The sequence below is a fragment of the Ochotona princeps genome, chromosome 3 (assembly GCF_030435755.1).
Source record: "Ochotona princeps isolate mOchPri1 chromosome 3, mOchPri1.hap1, whole genome shotgun sequence".
NCBI lineage: Eukaryota > Metazoa > Chordata > Mammalia > Lagomorpha > Ochotonidae > Ochotona > Ochotona princeps.
Window position 1 is genome coordinate 62969770 of NC_080834.1, and position 23589 is coordinate 62993358.

Consider the following 23589-nt stretch of genomic DNA (forward strand, 5'->3'; position numbering starts at 1 on the left):
CTATTTTGACTTAGATTTTTGACTGTGCTTTTTTTGGAAGAATGTTCTTGTTTATATGTTTTTCCTAATGTCATGATGATTCCTCAGTTTTTACTTCTCCATTTACATATTGAACATATGATCTGTGTTGTTAAAAGCATAATCATTATTTTGCCAGGTACTTGAGCATTTTATTAGTAACTAAGTAACAAAGGACTTTGATCCTCACAGCATTTATGCATGGCAAACACTAGATGGTGCTGTAAATATGAGACATAATAAATGTGTTTCTACAAATGTTCCCTTTGGCCTGGAGTTAATTGACCTTTGGCCTTGCCTTTCTGTTCTTTTCCTTCATTGTTATGATTGATTACTAAAGATTTAGAAAAATAACCCAGTCTTTCATGTTGTTAGATGAAAAGTTTTCAGAGATTTTAGTGATTCTCAATTGTGAAGGAATATTTACTTCTTTTATTTTCAAAAATATTTAATTGAAAGGCAGAGAGGAATGAAGGAGATCTATTTGCTAGTTTACTCCTCAAAAATGGCTGCAGTCAGGCCTGGGCCAGGCTGAAGCCAGGAGCCTGGGTTCAATCCCAGTCTGCCAGGTAGGTGGCAGGGACCAAAGGAATTGGATCATTTTTCCTATGTCTTCTCAGGCACATTAGCAGGGAGATGAATCCCTGTATCCCATGAGGTGTAGCAGCTGGGACTCAACTTGGTGCTTAAACTATGGGATGCTGGTGTCACAGGCAGTGGCTGGCTTAACCTGCTCTGTCACAATGCTTGCTCCTCTTTTTTTTTTTAATGCTTATTTATTTTCATCTATTTGAAAGTTATAGCAAGGGAATTTAGGAAAGATATTCACAGAGAGAGATCTTGATTCATTGCCCAGATACTTGGAATAGTTGAAGCTTGGTAACAACACTGCTAGGCAGTGGCCTGTTGACGCTGTTTTACAAAGACCCAAAACATTCAAACTTCATTTTCATGTGGTTTGTGAGACTAGCCTATCTGAGGATGCAGCAATTTTTATTTTCATTTTTATTTTTAGGAAGTACGTTTTTCAAGTATTGGTCTTATGATATACTGTGATATATTTCTCTGGAGATAATTTTTGTAGTTAGGGCATCACAAACATCAGAAACTGCAACCAAATCACCAAATAAGAGCATTTCATTAGCTCTTCCTGCTTATGCATATGAGATGATGTTCATGCAAGAGTTTTAAAGAGATTATAGACTATGTAGACTCTGGCCTCATCTTCACTAAGTGGAATTCCAACAATAGCATGTGCTGTACTGACATGCGTGAAAGAGATCGCTTGCTACCTAAAGAATTTTTGAGACCCTTTGCAGGTATCAGTCATTCAAAGCATTCCATAAGTTCATGAATTGAGGGGCGCCTGTGAGAACTGTAATGGTAAGCTTGGGCTTTAGTGTGTATAGCTAGGCATTAGTTACTCGAGGTTCATTCTGTTTTTGTCTATTTTTTTAATTTTATAGCATTTGTTTTTAAAGATTTGTTTTTTACTTGAAAATCATAGTTAGAGAGAGAGAAACAGTGGGAGAGACAGTGAATCTTCCATCTTCTGGATCACTCTCCAACTGGTTGCAACCACCAGAGCTGGGTTAATCCAAAGCTGGGAGCCAGAAGTTTCTTCCAGGCATCTCATGTGGGTGAGGAACCTAAGGACATGAGCCATTCTCCGATGCTTTCCCAGGGTAAAAGAAAGCTGGATTGGAGATAGGGCAGCCATAACTCGAACCATTGCCTGTATAGGATGCTGCACTGCAGGAGAATTAGCATGATAAGTTACTGTGCTGGTCCTGAAGGTTCATTCTATAGCCTAAGGGATGTTGAAACATTCATTTGATGTGCTGTTTCCTGAAGAAATCTGAAATTGCATCATCATCTTGTATTCAAGATGCATTAAGACTAACTGGGCAGTAGTCTCGAAGAGAGTGCCTTTACTAACAGAATAAGGCATGTAGTGCCAATATAAATACAACAGTGTAGATTTGGGCTGAAGGTCATAAGCTTACTCCACCAATATCTGTTTGCGCAAAATGACTGCAAAACACTTAAATCTGAAGAAGTTACAGTCTTCACAAAGAGATGTGGGGTACAGACAATGACTTGTATAAGGATGGAATAAAATTTGGCCATTTCAGCATCATGTTCAGGGACACTAAGAGCCAGGATCAGGATGCGCTTCAAGATGCAAGAGGAGGACATCTTATCACCCCGATATACCTCTGCCAGGCCAGTATCGCCAAAAACTTCTGCAGTACAGATTCAGACCAAGAAATTTGTTTCTGGCAAATCTGAGGCAGCCAATTTTGTGAGATATTTCAATAAGGCAAGCTGCTGGAAGCTATGGCTAGAGGTGTGGGATCTGGGTAAAAGTAGTAGGAAACTGCAAGGATTTCTTCTTTTTTGTTTATTAAGTTAGAAATGGCTACTTTGGGCCTCATGTGGTGTAGCAGGTAAAGCCATAGCCTGTGATGCCAGCATTCTGTATGGGCACCAGGTTGAGTCCTGGCCATTCCACCTGCAATCCAGCTGCCTATTAGCGAACCTAGGGAAGCACCAAAAGAGAGGCCAAGTACTTGGGCCCCTGCCATTCATGTGGTAGGCCCAAGTGAAGTTCCTGGTGTTTGGATTCATTTGGCCTGTTCAGGGCAGGATAGCCAAGGATAAGCCCACGTTCTCTCTGTCTAACCCTGTCTTTTAATAAATAAATAAGAAGGATAAACTAAAGTTAATATTTGTAGGTAATATGAGGGCAAATAAAGTTTCTAGATGAACGGGTTAACATGATAGCAGAGGAGACATTTGCACAGCATTAATTTTGCAAATTACTTTTTATTCAAATGGTTTCTTGATATGTTTAGTAACCTACTTTCTGGTTCATATTAATATTTAGAGCTGAGCACAAATACAGAATTATAATGTTTTACAACTGCTGTTTTTAGAGGAGAAGCATTTAGCTATTATGTTTTTAAAAAGCAGAATGACTTGTTAGACTCGAAACCAAATTTACAGTGGCCCTTAGAATCCAGGTACAACACTCCATCTGTTCTCCCAAAGAGTAATTTTTCAGTTTTTTACTACTTGTATTACATGATTTTAACTAAAATATTATGATATTAACAAATGCTATATTAACTGCCAGAAATAAGTTCTAAAGCTAATAAACCAAGGAGCATTTTGGCATAGAGGATTAAGCCATTGCTTAATGCACCTGCATCCCGTTTTGGAGTGCCTAGGGTGAAGTTCTGCCTCTGCTACTGCTTCTGCTCCAGCTTCCTGCTATTGTATCTTGGAGGCAGCAGATGATGGCTCAAGCACTGAGTCCATGCCACCCACGTGGGAGACCCAGATATAGTTTCTGGCTCCTGACTCAGGCTTGACCAACCACTGACTATTATGCGAATCTAGGGAGTGAACTACTGCCTGGAAGATATCTTTCTGTTGCTCAGCCTAAATACGTAGACATTTTAGGGGCTATCATAATGGTGCATTGGATTAAGCCACTGCCTGTGATTCTGGCATCCCACGTTGGAGTGCTGGATCAAGTCCTAGGAGCTTTGCCTGGGAGAGCAATGGCAGATGGCCCAAGTGCTTGAGCCCCTGCCACCCATGTGGGAGACCTTGGGAAAGCCTGACCTGGCTCAGAGACCTTTACATAAGAACCACTGCTGTCTGATACACCCAATTTATGTGTGCTATGTCAAGAATTGGAAAGGTATTGGCATAAAAGCAGACGCCACACACATCTTGTAGGGATAAGGCAAACTGTTCTTGACTTAGATGGTGTTCACAAGTGTCTCTGAGGCTGAAGATGAGTGGAAAGATTGCAAATCTTTATGGTGTTGATCAGTGTATGAATGGAATCTTTGGGGAGAATGAAGATTTGATAAAAGCGTAAGGTACTGTTTGAGGAAGAGAAAAGGGAATGAGTTGACAAAATAGGTTTCTCTCTGTTTTGAGGTGTTCTTTTGGTTTGAGAATAATGTAGACAGATAAAAGGAACCATAATGTGATTATTGCTACCCCTTCCCTTTTGGATGCTGACAAAATTGTGTTCTGGGCTTGTGATGAACTCAGTATACTATTTGTCCATATGAATCTTCAGTTCTGTTACTAATTTTATTACACATTTTATGGTTTGCTTATATGTAGGTGAATAATTCTGTGATTTTTTAAAAATGATGTTTAAATAAAGAAACATGTCAATTGAAAAAAATTCAAAACTTTCAACTAGTCTTGATAAAGAATGCCTTTCTAGGAGAGAAAATAAATTACTTTTGCAGCAATATAAATAGCACTAACGCTAAGAGTGTTTCCCTGTTGTAAACTGAGTGTTCATCATAGAAATATTTCATTAGTAACAGAAGGCAGAACAGGCATTTAACCTAGTGGACCTGTGTCCCATACCAGAGTCTCTGGGTTCCATTCACAGCCTCCTGAAAAGCAGCGAGTGATGTCTCCAGTAATTGATTGCTGCCACCCATGTGGGTGACATGAAGTAGGTTCCTCTCTCTCCAGATTTCCTCTGCACTGCTCATCATGGGCATTTGGGGAGTGATACAGTAGAAGGCATAAATAATAGTAATTACATAATACAGCAAACATAAGACATTGTCAATTACCTAACAAATAAATTGGGCTAGGAAGTTTTAACCCATTTATTCTTTCAGCAGCTTACATTAACGTTATAGCAAGGCTTAGGGTCTTTCTGTAGCTCCCCTCCCTAGTGTGGTCTTGAAAGTTGGCCTAAGTAATAATTCCTCTCCTTCTTACAGTTGAATCTCCTGAATAAACCAGAATAACTGGCAACTGCACAGGCTAAGATTTCCTCCCAGGACAATAATAATTCTAGTTATGTTGGCACATTTGAACTATTGGAATGATATCACTTTCTCATTAGATACTATCCCCGTTTCTGTACAGTTGTATTGTCCAATTTAACTTTTGACCGAATTTTACAAAACTTCACAAATGGATGTTCACAATAAAACTACCTATATGGAGCCATTCTTTCATATTAAGAGCTGTGACTAGAGAATTAACAGAGAAAGTCTTTTAACAGAGAAGCTGGAGTGTTATGCTTCTGGGATTGTCTGTGGATGACCTATATGATTATTGGCTCAAATTAGTGAAATGTTTGAGAGTGAGAAATGTCTAGTTAGTTATGGAGATACTTATTTTTAATATTCCTTAAATGTTTGAAAATGAAAAGCAAGTAAAACATTTTTCATCAGTGATACTGGACAACAGTAAAAGGCTCAGTTACTTTCTTTATATTTTTTAAATTAAATTTCAGAGTGTGATATATTATGTTTATTACATATATAAATCTATTCCTTCAAATTTATCCAAACTTTCCTGATCCATTTTTCCTTCCATTGTACATGCCTTGAGAAGCCACTGACTTGGTGTGAACCACTGTCTGCACCTTTTGTGCTACCGCCTAAGCAGCAAACATTGGCTGAAAACCCAAGGCCACTGTCTCACCTTATTTACATGTCCACCTGTTTCAGGTAGGCCCTGTTGACCAACTTTTATCCCGTTACCTTTCTCATAGTATTTCGTACTCTTCTCCCTAAATGACTGCTCTTTCCCCATCTCCATCCTGTTGTGTTCTCAGTTAATATATTCTTTACTCATGTTATTTTAAGGTGACAGTCACACAGGGTTCTCATTTTTCCTGCCGCCTGTGATGCTGGCATCACATATGGATGCTGGTTTGTGTCCTGGCTGTTCCACTTCTGATGGCGTGGAAAGCAGTAGAAAATGGCTCAATTGTTTGGGCCCCTGCTATCCATGTGGGAGTGTCGGACGCAGCTCCTGGCTTGTGGGTTTGGCCTGGCTTAACTCTGGCCATTGCATCCATCTGGGGAATGAACCAGCAGTTGGATGATCTCATTCTCTGTGAATAGTCTTACTTTAAATATATGAGTAAATCTTGAAGGGGAAAAATGTGTAGTTTCATTTGTTGGAAGCAGACGGCTTTCCACATGTTCTGTCAGGAAGCTGGATCAGAAGTGGAGGCATGACTCCATCATCTCAGACTCTGACACAGAATGTAGGCATTCCAAGTGGTAGCTTAGCGCACTGTACCTCCACACTTACCTCATTCCATTTCTTACATCAGGAGTCTCTTACAGTAAGTTCATTCTCACTGGCAGAACATGCTCTTAGATTTCTTATTTTTAAGTTTTTGATATATATTAAATTCATATACTTCTTAAAAAGTTATGGATTCTTCTTTATGGTGCTCTATTCAAACTATTTCGAAGAACTATCTGTAGTGGCTGCTGTATTTCTTTATGTGACTCTTAACATGTTCTGCTTGTGTTTTCCTTCTTAAAATTCCTTGAGACTGCTCTTGTTGGAGTCAGCCCTTGTTTCCATGTTGTCAAATCCATTGTAACTGTGTTTTTGGTGCCCTCCAGTTTTATTTTTTTCTTTAAAATTCTGTTGTATTTAAGTATAATGTTTTTGGTTTTCTACCTTTCTTCCTTTCCATTCTGTCTCTTTTACTTACTGTTCTGCTTTAATCCTAACTTTTAGATTACTTGATTGTACTTGCCATTTATTCATCTACATACCTTTTCGGGTTATCATCCTAAAACTCACCCAGCCTTTACGTAGCATGTATTAATTCAGATCAACCAAACCCATATTTCTTGTCCTGACATCCCAAGAACTCCTAACTACTATAGCTAATGTAGAGATGTGTACATGTATGTCTTGTAGTTATTTCAGATTCTCTTGGCTAAAATGAATGCTTGACTGCTTTCTCACCACTAACTCTGACACATGGATCCGTCTTTTCAGTTTCAGTAAATGGTATCACCAACTGCTAAGCATCTTGTAGAATCTACCTCTTAAGATTAATACATATTAATCTAATTTTAGTGTTACTGTGATAGTATGTAAGAACTGTTTCTGGAATGAGGCTGAGGGAGTTCCAGAGTCTCTTTCCTATACAGTTTCTGTGACTTGGAACAGGTTAGTTGACCTTAAGTGCTTAATTATTCTTATTAATATGATAATAGTAACTTCTTCATACTTTGTTTACTGTAGAATTATTGGAAATTAGTAACTGCTACACCCCTGTAACCATCTCCCTGCCATTTTAGCCTTCATCACATATTAACCCTTTACCACTGCATTAGCTTTTTTATTTCCTGTACTATTGATTCAGGTATCCAAAGCAGACAAAGTGATCTTAGCCTGGTGTAAGTTATGATGTTATATCTTCCAACCTGAAGGTCTGAGACCTTTGTGTTATACTTGCTGTGGACTTCAGACTTAATTTCATGACTTACAAAGCGTTAAGTCTAACTGTTGGTGAACTTAACATCCTCTCTTACCTCATTGTTTTGTTCTTGATATGCTGCATCTCTGCTGTCATTTTCATTTCAACAGAGTATGTCTCCGCTTTCTTGTGGCCTTTGTACTAATTTTTGTCTCCTGCCTGTGATATATCATCCCTTGTCCTTATCATTCGGGTCTTCACCAAATACTCATAATTCCTTTGATGTGGCCATCGCTGAGTACCCAACATAAAAATCCCTTCTCATAGTCTCTATTTCATCCTTATTTTAAGTCTCCGCCCAGAACTTAACATTATCTAGTGTTTACATTTATCTGTTTTTCTCCAGTAAAGTATGAATTTCAAAATCTCCGCTTTGTGAGTTCAAGCTTGTCCCTAACTTATAGTTAGGGTCTGGTATCATCACAAAATCGTGGCAAAACAGGATATAGTTGACTTTACAGTGCCTTTGTAGAGCACAGTCAGGCCCTGTACTCTAGATTACAGCATCCTATATAGACTCACATTCAAATAATGCCTGGAGTTGGCACTGGTTTGAGTCCTAACTGCTATGATTCCAATCCAGCTATTTGCTAATGAGGCTAGACAGACAGTGGAATTGGGTCCGGGTACTTTGACCCCATCACTCATGTGGGAGACTTGAGTGTTATTCCTGGCTGCTGGCTTTGGCCTGGCCTATCCTTACCCATCATGGCAGTTTAGGGAATGAACCAGCCGATGGCTGATCTTTTTCAATCCATCTCTCTCTCTCTCTCAGTCCGTCCTCCCCCCCCCCCCCCCACGCCGTGCGCCTTTCTCTCATTTACATTGTCTTTTAAGTAAACAAAATAAACATTTAAAACCCAAGCAATTGGTGCCTCTACTCACCTTTTTAGGCCTTAAGCTAGACTTATGTTCTAGTTACTGATTCAATTTGTGTTTTACCAGTATCTATTGACCATTGAGATTTTATCTGCTTGAGGATCAAAGATTTGATGCAGGTTCTACATTGCCTGACTTTTTTTTTTTTTAACAAATTATAGCACCCTTTGAGGTCTTCTATAATTTAACTGTCAACTGCCTAAATATTCTCAAAAGAATAAATTTTGGAAGTTTTCTGCATTTGAAGTGGGTAAAGGTTGAAGAGTTACAGTATAACAATGATGAACAGTTTATGAATGGCTCTGTGAAATGAAGAAAAAAAAATCCCTGAGATGGTCCATCCTTTCCCTGAAAGCTGGGACACAAAGTGAAACAGTTCCTTTATTTTGAGTCACAGCATGGACAGCACCAACAACACAATACCCTGCAAGGATTTCTTTTTTTGTATTTTACAGCTAGTCCAAATTTTTCTCTAGTGTTGCTAATGTATTCTTTTGTACTGTTCACCATCATTTCGATATTGTTGATGCTTTCTCCTTGTTCTTCTACTAAAAGAGATATATGAATGAAAAGATCCCTTAAGTCCTTTATTTGGTTCTCCAAATTAACAAGTTCCTTGTGTCTCTGTTCAATCTCTGAGAGTTGGGCTTTAGTGATATTGATTTCAGTGAGTATGCTTTCACTAAAAACTTCCCATTTTCCTTGTTGAAGCATGTCATTAACTTCTTCTTCAGGCACCTCCTTTCCAGCAACTTCAAGCTGACGGAAAATAAATGTCTTGCACTTCTCTTGCTTTGCTGTTATTGTGTCATTGTATACAAGCATGGTTTGTTGAAAATGGCGGAACATTGCAGCATGCTGAGATTGAAGTATCCTTGTGACCACAGAGGATGGACCGTTTTCAGCCTCTGACTTCCTGACCTCTTTGACCAAAGCATCCAAGCCCCTGTTAATGTGTTCTGCTTGCATTTTTATCTCTCTTGTGATGCTAGACTCTCTCTTAAGTAGACTAAACCTCCTCATTGAAGCCACAAGACTTTTCTGTTGCTGTCCAAATCTTTGAACGTCATCTGTTAAATCATTAATACTGTCTTGTAGTTTTTGGATTTCGTATAGTTGTCTCTCAGCTATAGGCTCTCTTTCATAAATAACAGCTTGCTGTGGAAATACTCCTTGTTCTTCTGCTTCTGCTGTTGGTACATGGTTCTCTTTAGAAAGTTCAATTTCTTTTGTTCTCTGCTTTAGTTCTTGGAGTCGATCTTTCATCTTTCCTTTCTCCCTAAGAAACAAAAAGTGGTGGTGCTGAACAAAGAGTAATTTGTTATGTTTCCTGATAGCGTACGGCTTGATATAGCTATCTTGCAGCACAAAGATTGTGCATTTTTCCATTAGGAGGTTAAAAGTTAGAAACATTGATAAAATTTTTCTCATAAAGATTGCTGAAATAGGGAAAATTAAGTAATATAATCTGTAAATTACTTTGGATAATAGGGTTACATGAGTGTTATTTAGTTGAGTGCATTGGGTAAGAAATTAGTGTTAGAGATGTAATTGCCAAAAAATTAGTTCTTCAATATTGTGATTGTGGTCTTTCTCATGGCAGTTACTAGATAAAGGTTTTTTTTCGGGGGGGGGAAGGGTATATTTTATTTGAAATGCAGAGGAAAGGCAGACAGCAGAAAAAATAATCTTTCTTATTATGGTTTACTTGTAAATGCTGGTAATAGCCAGGGTTGGGTCACGCTGAAGCTAGGGTCCTGGAGCTTAATCTTAGCCTCTCATGTAAGTGGCAGGGACCCAAGTACTTGAACTATCATCTGTTACTTTCCAGGGTGCACCTTTCCAAGAAGCTGAATTAGAAGCAAAGAACTCAAACCAGATACTTTGATAAGAGATGAAGGCATTCTGAGAAGTATGTTAATTGTTATGCCAAGCACCCACCCATGATAAAGGGTGTTTTTGACCATGCCTTCAATTTTTAGGACTGATTTTTAAAAATTTCATTTTATGACACAGTTTTATAGGCTCTGGGGTTCACCCAACCCTTCCCCCTGCTCTCCCCCCATGATGGATTCCTCCACCTTGTTGCAGTGTTACAGTTCAACTCAAGTCATGATTGTTTCATTGCAAGCAGGTACCATGCATAGAGCCCAACCTCTTACTGTCCAGATAGATTCAGCAGATTCTTGGGGTGACCATCTCGGGTCTGAAAGCAGAGCTGGCAGAGTATTGTCCCGTAGGACTGATTTTTAGACTCTGAAACTATTTTATTTTAGAGGTACTGATCTTGGTTAATTTGGTCTTTGTAATGATAAAAATATACTAATTTTGGTAAATATACACAATTTAATTCATGATTCTAGGAGAGAACTTAGCAATGTCTTTCATGATTAGAATATTATTTTGTTTATTGTACAGGCAGAAGAGGGGGCAAGCAGAAAAAGAGAAAGGAAGAGGGGAGAGAGAGAATGAATCTCCTTTCTGTAGTTCACTTCTTCAGTGCCCACCCAGATCTTCCCTCTGCTGGCTCACTCGCCACATGGCTACAACAGCCAGGTGTGGACCAATCTAAATGCAAGACCCTGGAACTTCATCTGGGTCTTCCAGATGGATGACAGGGCCCAAATACTTGGACCATCATCTTCTGGGTTTGAAGTGGAGCAGCCAAGACTCAAATTGGCACTTCTCTGAGATGCTGGCACCACAAGCAGCACGTCAAACCACTGTACTACAGGACCTGCCAATTCCTGGTTTTTCTCTTTTTTGTTTTTTTCTTCATCATTTTCTTTTTTCCGATTTGTTTCTCTCTTCTCCCAACTCTGAATATCATGATCGCTCTTTTTTTTAAGATTTATTATTTATTTTTATTGGAAAGTCAGATTTACAGAGAAAAGGAGAGACAGAGAGAAAGATCTTCCGTCTGCTGATTAACTTCCCAAGTGGCTGTAATGGCCAGAGCTGAGCCAATCCGAATCCAGGAACCAGGAGCATCCTCTAAGGCCTCCTGTGCAGGTGCAGGGTCCCAAGGTTTTAGGAGGTGCTCCGCTGCCTTCCCAAGCCACAAGCAGGGAGCTGGAAGGGAAGTATAACATCTAGGACACGAATTGGCACCCAGATGGAATGCCTGTGCATGCAAGGCGAGGACTTTAGCTGTTAGTTTACCCTATCATGATCTGTCTTTTAGAGATTATGAAATTGAGGTTTTAGTTTAAGTACTGTAACTAATGTGTTAATGATAAGTTAAGTTTTGAATTTTGATAGAATGGAGAACTCTTTAGTATGCTATAAAGAACTCTTAAGAACTCTTTAGTATGCTATAAAGCCTTTTTCAGGGGTGCTAGGTACTATAAAGAGATTATCTAGGGTGAGTCCTGAAAATAAGCAATTAGGTTATTTAAGTGGTTTGGAAAGAAACCCGATCACAAGGGATAAGACCTTGAAATCTGTTTTTGACAGAAAAAGCACTTTACAGATATTAAAAGTTTGCTCAGAAAATTTAATTTGTAGTTACGCTGAGCATTTTAAAAGCAGGTTTTTGATAATGTACTTAGAGTATAAATATTTTAAGTATTCTAGTAGCTCATAGTCTTTATCACTGATGTTGTGTACTAAAAATGAAAACAAAAAGTTCCCTTGGGATAATTTAGACATGTAATGGACTTGTGAATTGGAAAGAGTTCCCTGCTGCCACCTCTCTACCTTTCCCCTCTCCCTTGATCATCTTACTCTCAAAAGTCTATTTTATGTGGAAGGAACAACTTTTTATCCTTTGGAAGAACTAACTGAAGTTGATGATTTTTCAAAATGAGGGGAAGAAATAGTATCATACTAAATCTTCCAAAAGTAAGTTTGGTTAAAAGGAACCTAAGTGTTGGGTCTGGCACGGTAGCCTAGCGGCTGGAGTCCTTGCCTTGCACCAGCCGAAATCCCATGTGGGCACTGGTCGTAATCCTGGTGGCCCTGCTTCTCATCAACTCCCTGCTTGTGCCTGGTTAGGCAGTTGAGGACAGCCCGGGGCCTTGGGACCTTGCACTCATTCAGGAGACTCAGAAGAGTCTCCAGTCTCCTGGCTTCGGATTGGCTCAGCTCCGGCCATTGCTGCCACTTGGGGAGTAAACCACTGAATGGAAGATATTCCTCCCTCTCTCCTCTTCTCTGAATATCTGCCTTTCCAAAAAAAAAAAAAAAAAAAATTAAAAAGATGAAAAGGAACCTAAGAGGCCCAGAGTGGTAGCCTAGTGCCTGAAGTCCTCGCCTTGCAAGTGCCGGGATCCCATGTTGGCACAGGTTCATGTCTTAGATGCTCCCCTTCCCATCCTGCTCCCTGCCTGTGGCCGGGGAAAGCAATCAAGGACAGCTCAAAGCTTTGGGACCCTGCACCTGTATTGGCGACCGGAGGAAGCTCCTGGCTCCTGGCTTTGTATTGGCTCAGCTCCAGCTGTTGCAGCCACTTGGGAAGTAAACCAGTGGACTAAGATCTTTGTCTCTTCTCTCTGTGTATCTGCCTTTCCAATGGAAAAAAATAATAAAGGTTTAAACAGATGTATGTGGGGGGAGCCTAAGAAAGTAACATAAAAAGGACTGCCAAATTTGAATATTAAGATAGTGGACCCATATAAGACAATAGTTATTGGGGCCAGTGTTGTGGTGTAGCACATTAGGTCACCACCTGTCACACTGGCATCCTATGTGAGTGCTATTTTGATCTTAGCTGTTCCACTTTTGATACACTCCTTATTAATAAGCCTGGAAAAGTGGCAGAAGATGGCTTAAGTGCTGAGGCCCTGTCACCTTTGTGGGAGATCTGGCAAGAATCCCACGCTCCTGGCTTTATCCTGTTTTTGTTCTATTGGAGAGTGAGCCAATAGTTGGAATATTTCTGTTTCTTCCTCTGTAGTTCTGCCTTTCATATAAATAAGGAAATCTTATATATATCTATACACACACACACACGGAGAGAGTAGTTATTGATCTACTTAATGGACATGCCTTCTAAAAATGCATTTTTATTCTTTTTCCATATAACTAGGAAATAAGCAAAATGGAGCAAATATGTTGTACTACATCAGCATGTTACTGTTTCTATTCTCGTTATATTTTTATCTCTAAATCGTGCTAAGCAATTTAGCTTGTGAATAATATGCTATGTATGATTAATTAGTTATACCTGATTATAATTAGTAAAAATTTTCATTTGTATGAAATACCAATTAGAAATATTCTTGGATTTGTGAAACAGTTCAATTTGCCATTTAAGAGGTTTAACATTTAGTTTCATGTCCATGATGAGCTTTCAAAGGGCTCTGTTCTCCATGCTGGTCACTTGGAGAGCTGGTGAATGTGAAAGTCAGCAGAATGGGAAGGTAGAAATAGGCATAAATACTGTACATGTGAAATCATTCGCTTACAACTCCTCAACTAACCAAAACCAGTGGCGGTGAGTGGTAATCCTCTGCTCTTGCCCAAAGCAGAGGTGAATTTGAATCTGAAATCAGTCCTTTGGGTTAACTAATTAATTTTCTCATTTTTCTTTTGGGAAAGTTAAGAGTTGGCAAGGTTCTTTGCCCCAAGACAATAAATAAGATATATTGGATAGTATAAAATATACCACACTCTTTATGAAGTTAAACAAAGTAAATATCACAGAATGTATGTTATATAACTGGCATAGTCTGTATGCCTTTGATTTTAAGTTACTAGAGAAATAGAGCTCCTGTTTTCTCATGTACTCGCCAAATGCCATGCCATATGGGCAGGAGTTTGAGCACAGGCTGCTCTGCTTCCGATCTAGCTCCTTGCTGATGTGCCTCAGAAAGCAGCAGAGGATGGCTTGAGTTTGTGCAGTCCTGTCATCCACGTGGCAGAAGCAGGTGGAGTTCCTGGCTTGGGTCTGTCCCAGCCCCAGAGATTGAGACCACTTAAAAGTGGATGAAAGGTCTATCTCTCTTGCTCTGTCTTTCCCTGTCTCTGTAATTCTGCCTTTTAAGTAAGTAAATATGTCTTTTTAAAAAACTAAAACCTTTTCTCAAATGACGGTTTTGTGAAAGTAGTTACTACCCATCATTCAGTATAGAGCTCTGATAGAGTCATTCTCTTTCCAGTATAGAGGTAATTACAGGAATAATTGTCTTCAGCAGCTCGCTTCTTTATTCACTTTAGCATGGTTTATCATTGTTGTTATCTAGGTACTCTTTCTAGTAGTATTATTAGTGCTGAAAATAATTCCTTTTCAAAGTATTTTAAGATATCTTACTTTTTTGCTATATAACAGTAAACATTTTTGTTAGTTTTTACATCGAACTTTTAGTTTCCTTAAATTATATATATATAGGAACAATTTAAGATGTCAAGTCACTTCAAGACAGATAGCATTGTATGTTAGACTATTTTCAGAATCTCACAGAAGATGGAATTTAGAGGTTTTTGGAATGAAAAAATGTTTAATTGCATGCAAAGTAGTTTCATAACACACATTTCCACGAACTTTTTGATGATATCGGTAGCATGGATCTCAAACTTTTTGTATGCAAATAAAATTATTTTTAATTCCATTTTCCCAAGAACTGTTGGAAGTACCTTCTTAACTGATGCCTCCCAACTTGTATCACATCCCAATTTCAGTTCTCTTTCCCCTAATCCAGTTATTTTAAGCTTATGTGTTTTTAGTTTTTAGACAGTACCTTAAAAACAAAAAAGACACTTTTATTTATTGTAAGGCAGCGTTACAAAGAGAGGAGGAAAAGGGGAGGATGAAGGGGAGGAGGAGAGAGGAAGATCTTCATCAGCGGGTTCAGCTCCCCTAATGGCCAGGGCTGGAACAATCTTGAGCTAGCTGCCAGATGCCAGAAACTTCTTCTGGTCTCCCGAATGGATGCAGAGGCCCAAGGAGTTGGGCTGTCTTGCTCCGCTTTTCAGTTGGATAGGAACAGGACAGCAGCCAGTGCCCAAATGGGGTGCCAGTGTGGCTGGCGGTAGTTGTACTGACAGTGCTGGCCCCTACATACTACATTTAATTTGTGCAATGAAAAATGTGGATTTAACTTGCTCTAAACACCTTCCTGTTTTTTTTTGTTGTTGTTGTTGTTTTGTTTTTTAGCATTTTCTTTCATTAAACTCTTAGCCGTTATATTTGTTCCTTCTCTTCAATTCACAGTCCTGTGACCCGAGGCATCCTTTTAAAATGTATTTGCTCTCCATTTAGTGAATCTTTTTAGTCTAGAAATCCATATATTTATAAGTTTGGGTTTCTTTCAAATCTGATTGAAAACATCTTTAGCTTTTATATTTTCTTCATCTTTCTTTTTTATTTTAACACGTTTTACTGTTTTCTGCAATGCCTTTTTATAGATATAGGGGTTCATCTTCCTCCCTTTCCCCCTTCTCATTTTCCCCTCCTGCTATTTTTCCAATATTATCACAATGGTATAGTCCCTTAGAGGACGTTACCAGTTAGTTTTCTGGTATTTTAATTAAAAAAAAAAAAAAAAAAAGATTTATTTGGGCCTGGCGTGGTGGCCTAACAGCTCAAGTCCTTGCCTTGAATGTTTAGGATCCCATATGGGCGCTGGTTCTAATCCCAGTGGCACCACTTCCCATCCAGCTCCCTGCTTGTTGCTGGAGAAAGCAGTCAAGGATGGTGCAAAGCCTTGGGATCCTGCACCTGTGTGGGAGACCCGGAATAACTCCTAGTTCCTGGCTTTAGATTGGTGCAGCTCTGGCCATTGCGGTCACATGGGGAGTGAATCATCAGACAGTAAATCTTCCTCTTTGTCTCTCTCTCCTCTCTCTCTCTCTCTCTCTCTCTCTCTCTCTCTATATATATATATATATATATATATATACATATAATATATATACATATAATATATATTATATAATATAAATAAATATATATAAATCTTAAAAGATTTATTTTTACTGGAAAGTCAGATTTACAGAGGAGAGACATAGGGAAAGATTTTCTGTCCTTTGGTTCACTCCCCAAGTGGCTGCAACAACCAGAGCTAATCCAAAACTGGGAGCCTGGAGCTTTTTCCAGATCTCTCAGTGGGAGCAGGCTTTGGGCCATCCTCTACTTCTTTCCCAGAACAAAAGCAGGCAGCTAGATGTAAAGTAGAGCATCCAGGAGATGAACCAGCACCCATATGGGATTTCGGCGCATGCAAGGCAAGTATTTAGCCACTAGGCTACCGGGCCATGCCCTCTGGCATTTAGATTTATGAAGACATGACAAGTACAGGCAAAAGTAGGAAAACCTAGAATCATATTTTGGAGGTGTATTTAAAAATTTGTGAGCCCTACTTTTTTCCCTGAGGTGCAATACTGCCTAGCACCTTTGGTTCCCAGTATGCTAGTCTTCTTATACAGTTCATGTATATTAATATACATATGTAGCACACACATACATGTGTTTGTATTAGTATATATATAATATATGTATGTAGTCCTTTATGTATTAGTTTGAAATTACTTGCCAGAGGGTGCACAATTAAAAGGTGGCAGAGCTTACTTTTACATATTTTATCTGATTGTAAATATATTCAGTACCCTGTTCTATAATGAGCAGAAGTAGATTATCCTAGTGAAATGCAAAAATACTATAAATGAGTTTGATTTCTATCAAATATTGTTTTATGGTTTTCATCCTAAAGGAAGATTCCACTAGATAATATATAAATTAGATAAAAATACTTCTGTTATTTGCAACTTTATTAGAATCTTTATCATAATTTGACCAAATTAAACTCTTTGCAGCACTAAAAAAAGATTTAAGTTCTGATATCACAGAGGTACATTTCAGAAAGTCTCTTAACAAATTTTGAATTCTTAAACAGGTATCTAGACTAGTGGTCAAGGGGCCTGTGAGACGCCTTCTGTTGACCGCAGGCTCTGACTTTGCAGCTTTAGCTGCTGGGAACGCAGGCAGACCGTGGTGGGTAGGAGAATAGTGGTGGCTCAGACATTCCTCTTCCACAGCTCTCAGTTCCCAGCTTCAGCCTGGCGTGACCCTAGCTTTTGCAGGCAGTTTCTCTCTCAAATAAGTAGATCGAATTTACTTAATTTTAAGTATAATTTTGAATCTTGATACTGGGACACTGGGATTTTTATTTACTTCAATTCAATCATAATCTGAAAGAGGATAGATAGGGTGTGAAGTGTTCATCTTTCTTATTTATACCTAGAACTTTGTTTCCTCTTCTTGCAGTAGCTTCTGACTAAAATTCCGAAGCCTTCAATGTCTATAGCAGATTTGTTGTGTGTACATGTTTTAAACTGACTTGAACTCCTGACATTATGGGGAAAGTAATCAGAGCTGTGTGTGAGAGAAAACAATATCAAAACAAAATCTTATTTGTGTTTATAAAATTAAACTATGTTTGTGCTTATATAGTGAAAAAGTAGTATTTACCAGTCTTTAAGTTTCACAGTTCTCAAGAACTGTAATGTTTTGAACTTTCTGCTTTGATTGCGTGGCTAGGAACAGATTCTCAAACAACTAATGCTAACTTTTTTTTTTATGATGAGATGGACCTTTTTTCTTAATAGGAATAAATTATCAATGTAATAAAAGTTTTTCTGAAGCGTTAGAGTTCAGTAAGTTAAAAATATTTCAAAGTGATATTGTAATACAACATACCTTTGTAAAGCACCTTTAGGAAAATGAATGTCACTGTCACAGATTTTGGAAACCAGGGAACTTGACTGTGACACCTTTTCCTGGACCTTGTCTTCAAAGAACAATTTTCTGAGGCAGTGCTACATTTTTATATCCAAATGAAAGGTACTTTAAGGAATTCTTTAAAAAAATATTAGCTTTCAGTTTATGTTCATTAATTTGAATGAATATACTGGCAAAAACAATCTTCTGAATTTCCATGATACTGATGTTAAAGGAAAAACTTGGAAATTGAATCAGATTTCCTTTGAGTGCTATATATCATTGTGTACATATGATGTTTATATAAAGTCAATATGTCTGTGGTGTACTCATCGTAGTTTATGAATGCTAGATCTTCATTTATTCTTTTTTGACATTTAAAAATATTTTTGTTAAAGATCCTTTAAAAGTGTTAGGTTGTTTCTTGTTTCTCACTAATAGATTGCTGAGGCTATTCTACTGGAGGTTGGCAAGTGTATTTCTTTTAAGGTTTCATTTACTTTAAGTATCATGTTTAGGTTTTGTTTATTTTAAAGGCAGAGCAACAGAGAGAGAGAGAGAGAGGGAGGGAGGGGAAGAGAGAGAGACATAACAGCGTTCGTAACAGTGAACTACCGATTCATTCTCTAAATGGATACAGCAACTAGGTAGAGTGGGCTGGTCTGAAGCCAGGACAAGAGCATGGAGCCCAGGAACGCCATCTAGGTCTTTCATGAAGGTGCAGAGAGGCCTTCTGACTTGGACCATCATGCGCTGCCTTCCCTGGCACAACAGGAAACTGGGTTGGAAGCAGTGTCTCTGGGATTTGAATTGGCACTGTGTTGTGAGATGCTCGTATTGCTGCATTTTAGCCCACACGCCACAGTGTCATTTCTGGGCAAGTACAATAATTAAACTCTTCCACTAATGTATATTAGAACATTCTATTTTACAGGAATTCTTGGAGTACCCTGACAAATTGTGGATATATTCTGAGGCTATTTTTGTGATGTTTTACTGCTTAGAACTCAAGATTGATACTACATTGTACACATGTAGTATAAATCTAGGCTTAATTTTTCTCATTATTTTTGTAGCTTGATGGATACTTAGCTTTATGCTGTAATGCTGGACACAGTTTTTTCTGTCTTTGTATATAGATAATGTTCTGTTTTTCTTGGTTTATTACTTTTTAAAAACTTGATTTTAGTTCCCTATGTGCCGCAGACCCTAAACACCGACCTCTAAGGCAGAGTACTTACTTCTGTCAGTATAATAGAGTTGGCTTTAGCCCCACTATTTGTTCTAGCTACGTGTGCATTCCTTCTTCATTTCTGGCACTTGGGAAGTTTCGTCTCCTTAGGTTAAAATGTTATATAGTGTTGAAATTTGTCCTCTTACACTTAAGATTATATACAGCCTTTGTATAGATTTAAAGAAAGAGGGAGGAATCTATATCTCTGCATCTTGCCTAAGTGATAGCAGATTGTGTTTGCGGAATTAACGTAATTGGGACTGTTTCCCTAATCCTTGCTTATTCCTGCTGAAATTGACTTAAAGTAGGTACTCAGATGCACTCTCATGGTGTATTTAATTGCATTTTCTAGTAGTTATGTACACATGATTATAAGGATGTCGAACGGTTAATGAGTTAGTCTCCTGATCTTCTATCTTCATAAATTAGGATATTAGGCAAAGTGAGACAAATAAGCATATTAAAATGTATGAGTTACAAGAGCCAGAATTTATATAGGCATAAAATATGAAGTTCATAATGAACAAAATCACCTAACTTCTTCTGCGAGGTGAAACTGATGATATACCTTAAATTTATTTTCTTAATATTGGAAAAATTCTATTAAAATATAAATCATCTTTTTTCATGTTTATTTTACTGCTCTACAAAGTAATTGTGAATTCTGTTGGCAATATCTGTCTTTGAGCTAAGCATGATTAAAAAACAGGAAGTTTGAATATTTATTGGTACATATTATGATAAACTTGGGCAATTCCTTCTGGGAAATAGGTTAATAAATTTGTGTCAATCAAAGTAAGTATTTACCATCATATTACAGTAAAAATTCCTGGAAACCAAAAAATATGTAAAAACTGTCTTGTGCTCTAAAATATGCCCCAGGATAAATGTTCATTGTTACATAGCTTTTTTTTGAAAAAATTAAACTTTCATTCTATACCTAATATGGATTCATTTAAAAAAGAGTTTGGAGAAATATATCTTTGTTACCTTATTTTTAAAATAAGAGAATTCTTTTGTTTTTGTATGTGAAGATATTTTTGCAGTATTTCTATAGTTTAAAAAGAAGAGATTCTTATTAGAATAGACACCTCTCTAGTTATTTAATTAGGGTATAATGGTGTTTGCTAAGTTTTTTTTGCATATTATGTATGTTCTCTAAATTTGAATAATCTGATATTTTTCTAATAGTAGTTAGATGCTTTTTTCTTTTGTTTAGTGTTAAAAAGTTTGGAAAGTTATTATCATGATCTGAGGTTGGATTTTATTAAATTTAAACATGGTAACAATTATAAGCTAACTTTGTAGGTATCTGACTCATCTACACGTTTCCTTTAGATGATACAGACCTAAACATTACATTAATTTGACATCTTGAAAAATACTTATGTTAAATTGTGAATTTAAGTACTTTTAATAAAATTGGCTAAAACTGAGTATGTTGACATTTTAAGATGTTCCTTTTTTCTCCAAGATTTCTTTCTGATTTTCTCCAATTAATTTCAGAAGAATCAAGAATTGTGAAGAAATTAATTAAACCCTTAGAAATTTATCTAAATTGAAAGTAAAACATACATGTGAAATTTGAGCATCTGACTGCATTCAAAGTTAAATATGTACGAATTGTTTAAAGAAAGCAGAGCATGATTAATTTTTACTCTGCATATGAAAGAATTTGAGTTGTTTCTGTAAGATCAGACTTTCTAATGGTTCCAAAATGAAAACCTATGTTTTGAAAACCTTAAAAATTATTTCATCCAAAGTTTTTTTTTTTCATTGTAGTGTCTAGTTTTAACCATTCTACATTTAATTCGGTATGTCAGTAGCATTTATGAATAAATCAGCTGCCAATAGCCCTGTCCAAATCTGAATAAAGCAAGTTACTTTCTTGACTGTTGAGCACTTTTTAAATATCACCATATAAACAGACTTTTGTTAGTGGGTATCTTACATTAAACAATACAAAATAGAAGTGATTTATTTACCTTTCTCTCTGGTTCCTTTTGTTTTCTCACCTGCGATGATGGAGTTCAGCTTTTGAGGCACGTTCTGAAATCATCTCAAGTAATGTTTTGATGAAATTAAGTGCCTGTCTTTCAAGTCCCAGGCTAATTTCTGGTTGGTTTTTATATAGTTAATTGAAAGCCAAATACTGAAGTCAAATACGTTAGAGATAAAGTTGTACTTTTTCTGTTAATATAAAATGAGAGTAGATTGCTTACTTCACACCTGGAGAATCCGGTTCTGCCTGTTGGACGCCTGTTCTTAGAGGAAGGGAAGATCATTTTCATGGAGTTAGTTGGTAACAGGAAGTCCTTGTTAAACTGCCTACAGAGAATATTTGGCACAGGTTCTGTAAATTCACTCCTACATTATGTATATAAAATAAATTACTCCAAAAAGTGGGTTTGTATTTGCATAAAGTTATTTTCTTTTCTTTGGACATCAGAACAATTTAGAATCAAATAGGAAAAAAAAAGAAGTTGCATGTTAAACTTTTTTGCTTTTTTAATTTAAAATGAGGGATTTCTAATCTATTTTAGGAAAGCCTATAAGAGCTTGGCTCCGATAATCATAGAATTTCACAAGTAGAACTGCCAAAAGAGGGCTTGCATTGTAAACCTTCTATTTTACTTTTCTTTATACTATGCCTGCTGTTTTTATTTTAAAGTGTCTTCTTTTTTATTTATTATTATTTTTAATATTTTTTATTTTAACTTCTTTTAAAATTATTATCCTATGATGCAGCTCCATAGGCCCTGGGATTCCCCTACCCTCTCCTCAAGTCCCCTCCCGCCCACCAAATTCCCCTATATTATTACTATAGCATAGCTCTTCATAAACAGTCACATGTTCATCATTGCTGGCTTGGAAAACAGCAGAGTCCAGCATCCTATTGTCAAAGCATCCTCTGTAGTTTCCAATATGAATGAAGTAAAGTGGTACAACAGTATATGTTAAGCTGGTTTTATATGCCAGTGTAATAATTCAAAATTAATTTTTCCGAGAAGGCATTACAGCAAAAATAAAAATGAAACTTTTTGTTCTACTCCAAAATTTCTGAGCTCTTCTTAATTATTGTCTTTGCGTTGTTATTATTTTAGTGCAGTAGGAAGCAGATTGTTTTTAATATCTGTCAAAATTGCATTTTCATTTATTCCTTGACTTGTAAGTTCGATTTCTTGGAATCTCTCAAATACGAAATGACTCCTTAACACACCTATTTTATTTTTGATGATTTTTACATAGTTGATTAGGATACAAAGATCAAGGGCTACAGGAAAATGGATGAGACCATTATTTCCACACTATCTCTTTTTCCTTCCTGTATCTGGGAGAAGGCAGGAAATAAGGGGAGAAGCCACAACCAGCCTCCCAGCCTTCCCGGCGTCACCAATGTGGGGCATGCTCCTAGGGTCATGCTCAAAAGGTTTTGACAGTTCAGCAGTTCTGAATTACTGCCAGTCTCACCACTCCAAGCAGGATGAAATCTCTCCAGAATCCACTGGTTGATATTGTTCACATTTGAGCCTCCGTTTGCCCAGATATTCACTGCCAACATGTGGCTGGAGTTGTTGATCAATTTGTTCTGTCCTCCATCCTCTGTTATGGTACCAGGTGTCTTCCTCAGGCTCCAGTGTACTGCAATATCCTGCATGTGCACCAGGATATGCTGTCCACTGCTCTATCTAAGCCACTGAGGAGGCCCAGCTCTGACACATGCGCTCTACCATCAGACCATGGAACCTGCAATTCTCACCATGATTGGGGTTCTGAGTCCAGCGATTCAGTTGTGGGGATCCCCACAGAAACTTCATCTGAGGTTATCACAGACCTGATTCTGGTATGTGCTTTTCAGTACAGGTTCTAGCACAGTTTGTTGCCCCAATCAGCATATGTACAAGCTGGTAGTTGCAATTGCTGGGATCAGTTCTGTCTCCAGCCCCGTATTCTACACAAACCAATGGGTGTTGCAGTCCAGACTGATCCTGCCCACCACACACTCAGCTCTGATGAAAACCAGTGGGAGCTGCAGCCCAGTCGGAGCAACCCACGTTAACTCCCACCAGGCCTGGCCCCTGCCCTGGTTCCCATGCTTGCAATTATGTACAGTAGACTGGTCTAGTTCTCATCTTTTTAAAAACAGAAACTGGAAACACGGAAGTTGTTTAGGATTGGCTAATAAATGACAGAACATCCAAACAATGAAGCAGTTTGCAATTATAGAAAGCAATAAAGATTTCTTGATTGTTATTACGGGAAGTTTCAGCTGTTAAGGTAACAACCATCACGACAACACACTAGGCTTTATTGTGATGGTTGTTACCTGAACAGCTGAGTGTACAGATAGGCTGACTTTTAAAGAAGAAAAAGTAGATGTGTGTTAATACACATGCATGACCATTTAGTTGCAGCTGCACATACCCACATACAGTCAATAGCACTGACTATCCACAGTGTCCAAGTTGTGGCGTTTAAAATAGCGTTTGCCCCGGACAGTTTGTT

At 37.8% G+C, this 23589-nt stretch overlaps 2 protein-coding genes across 3 annotated transcripts in view; one reads left to right on the plus strand and one right to left on the minus strand.

Annotated features, from left to right (window-relative positions):
- ARL13B (ADP ribosylation factor like GTPase 13B) overlaps positions 1–23589 on the plus strand; it is a 69775-nt gene that overhangs the window by 18208 nt on the left and 27978 nt on the right. The window lies entirely within an intron of this gene.
- STX19 (syntaxin 19) lies at positions 8573–9457 on the minus strand. The gene has a single exon (XM_004596560.2). It carries the CDS (start codon positions 9455–9457, stop codon positions 8573–8575), a length of 885 nt encoding a protein of 294 aa, XP_004596617.2.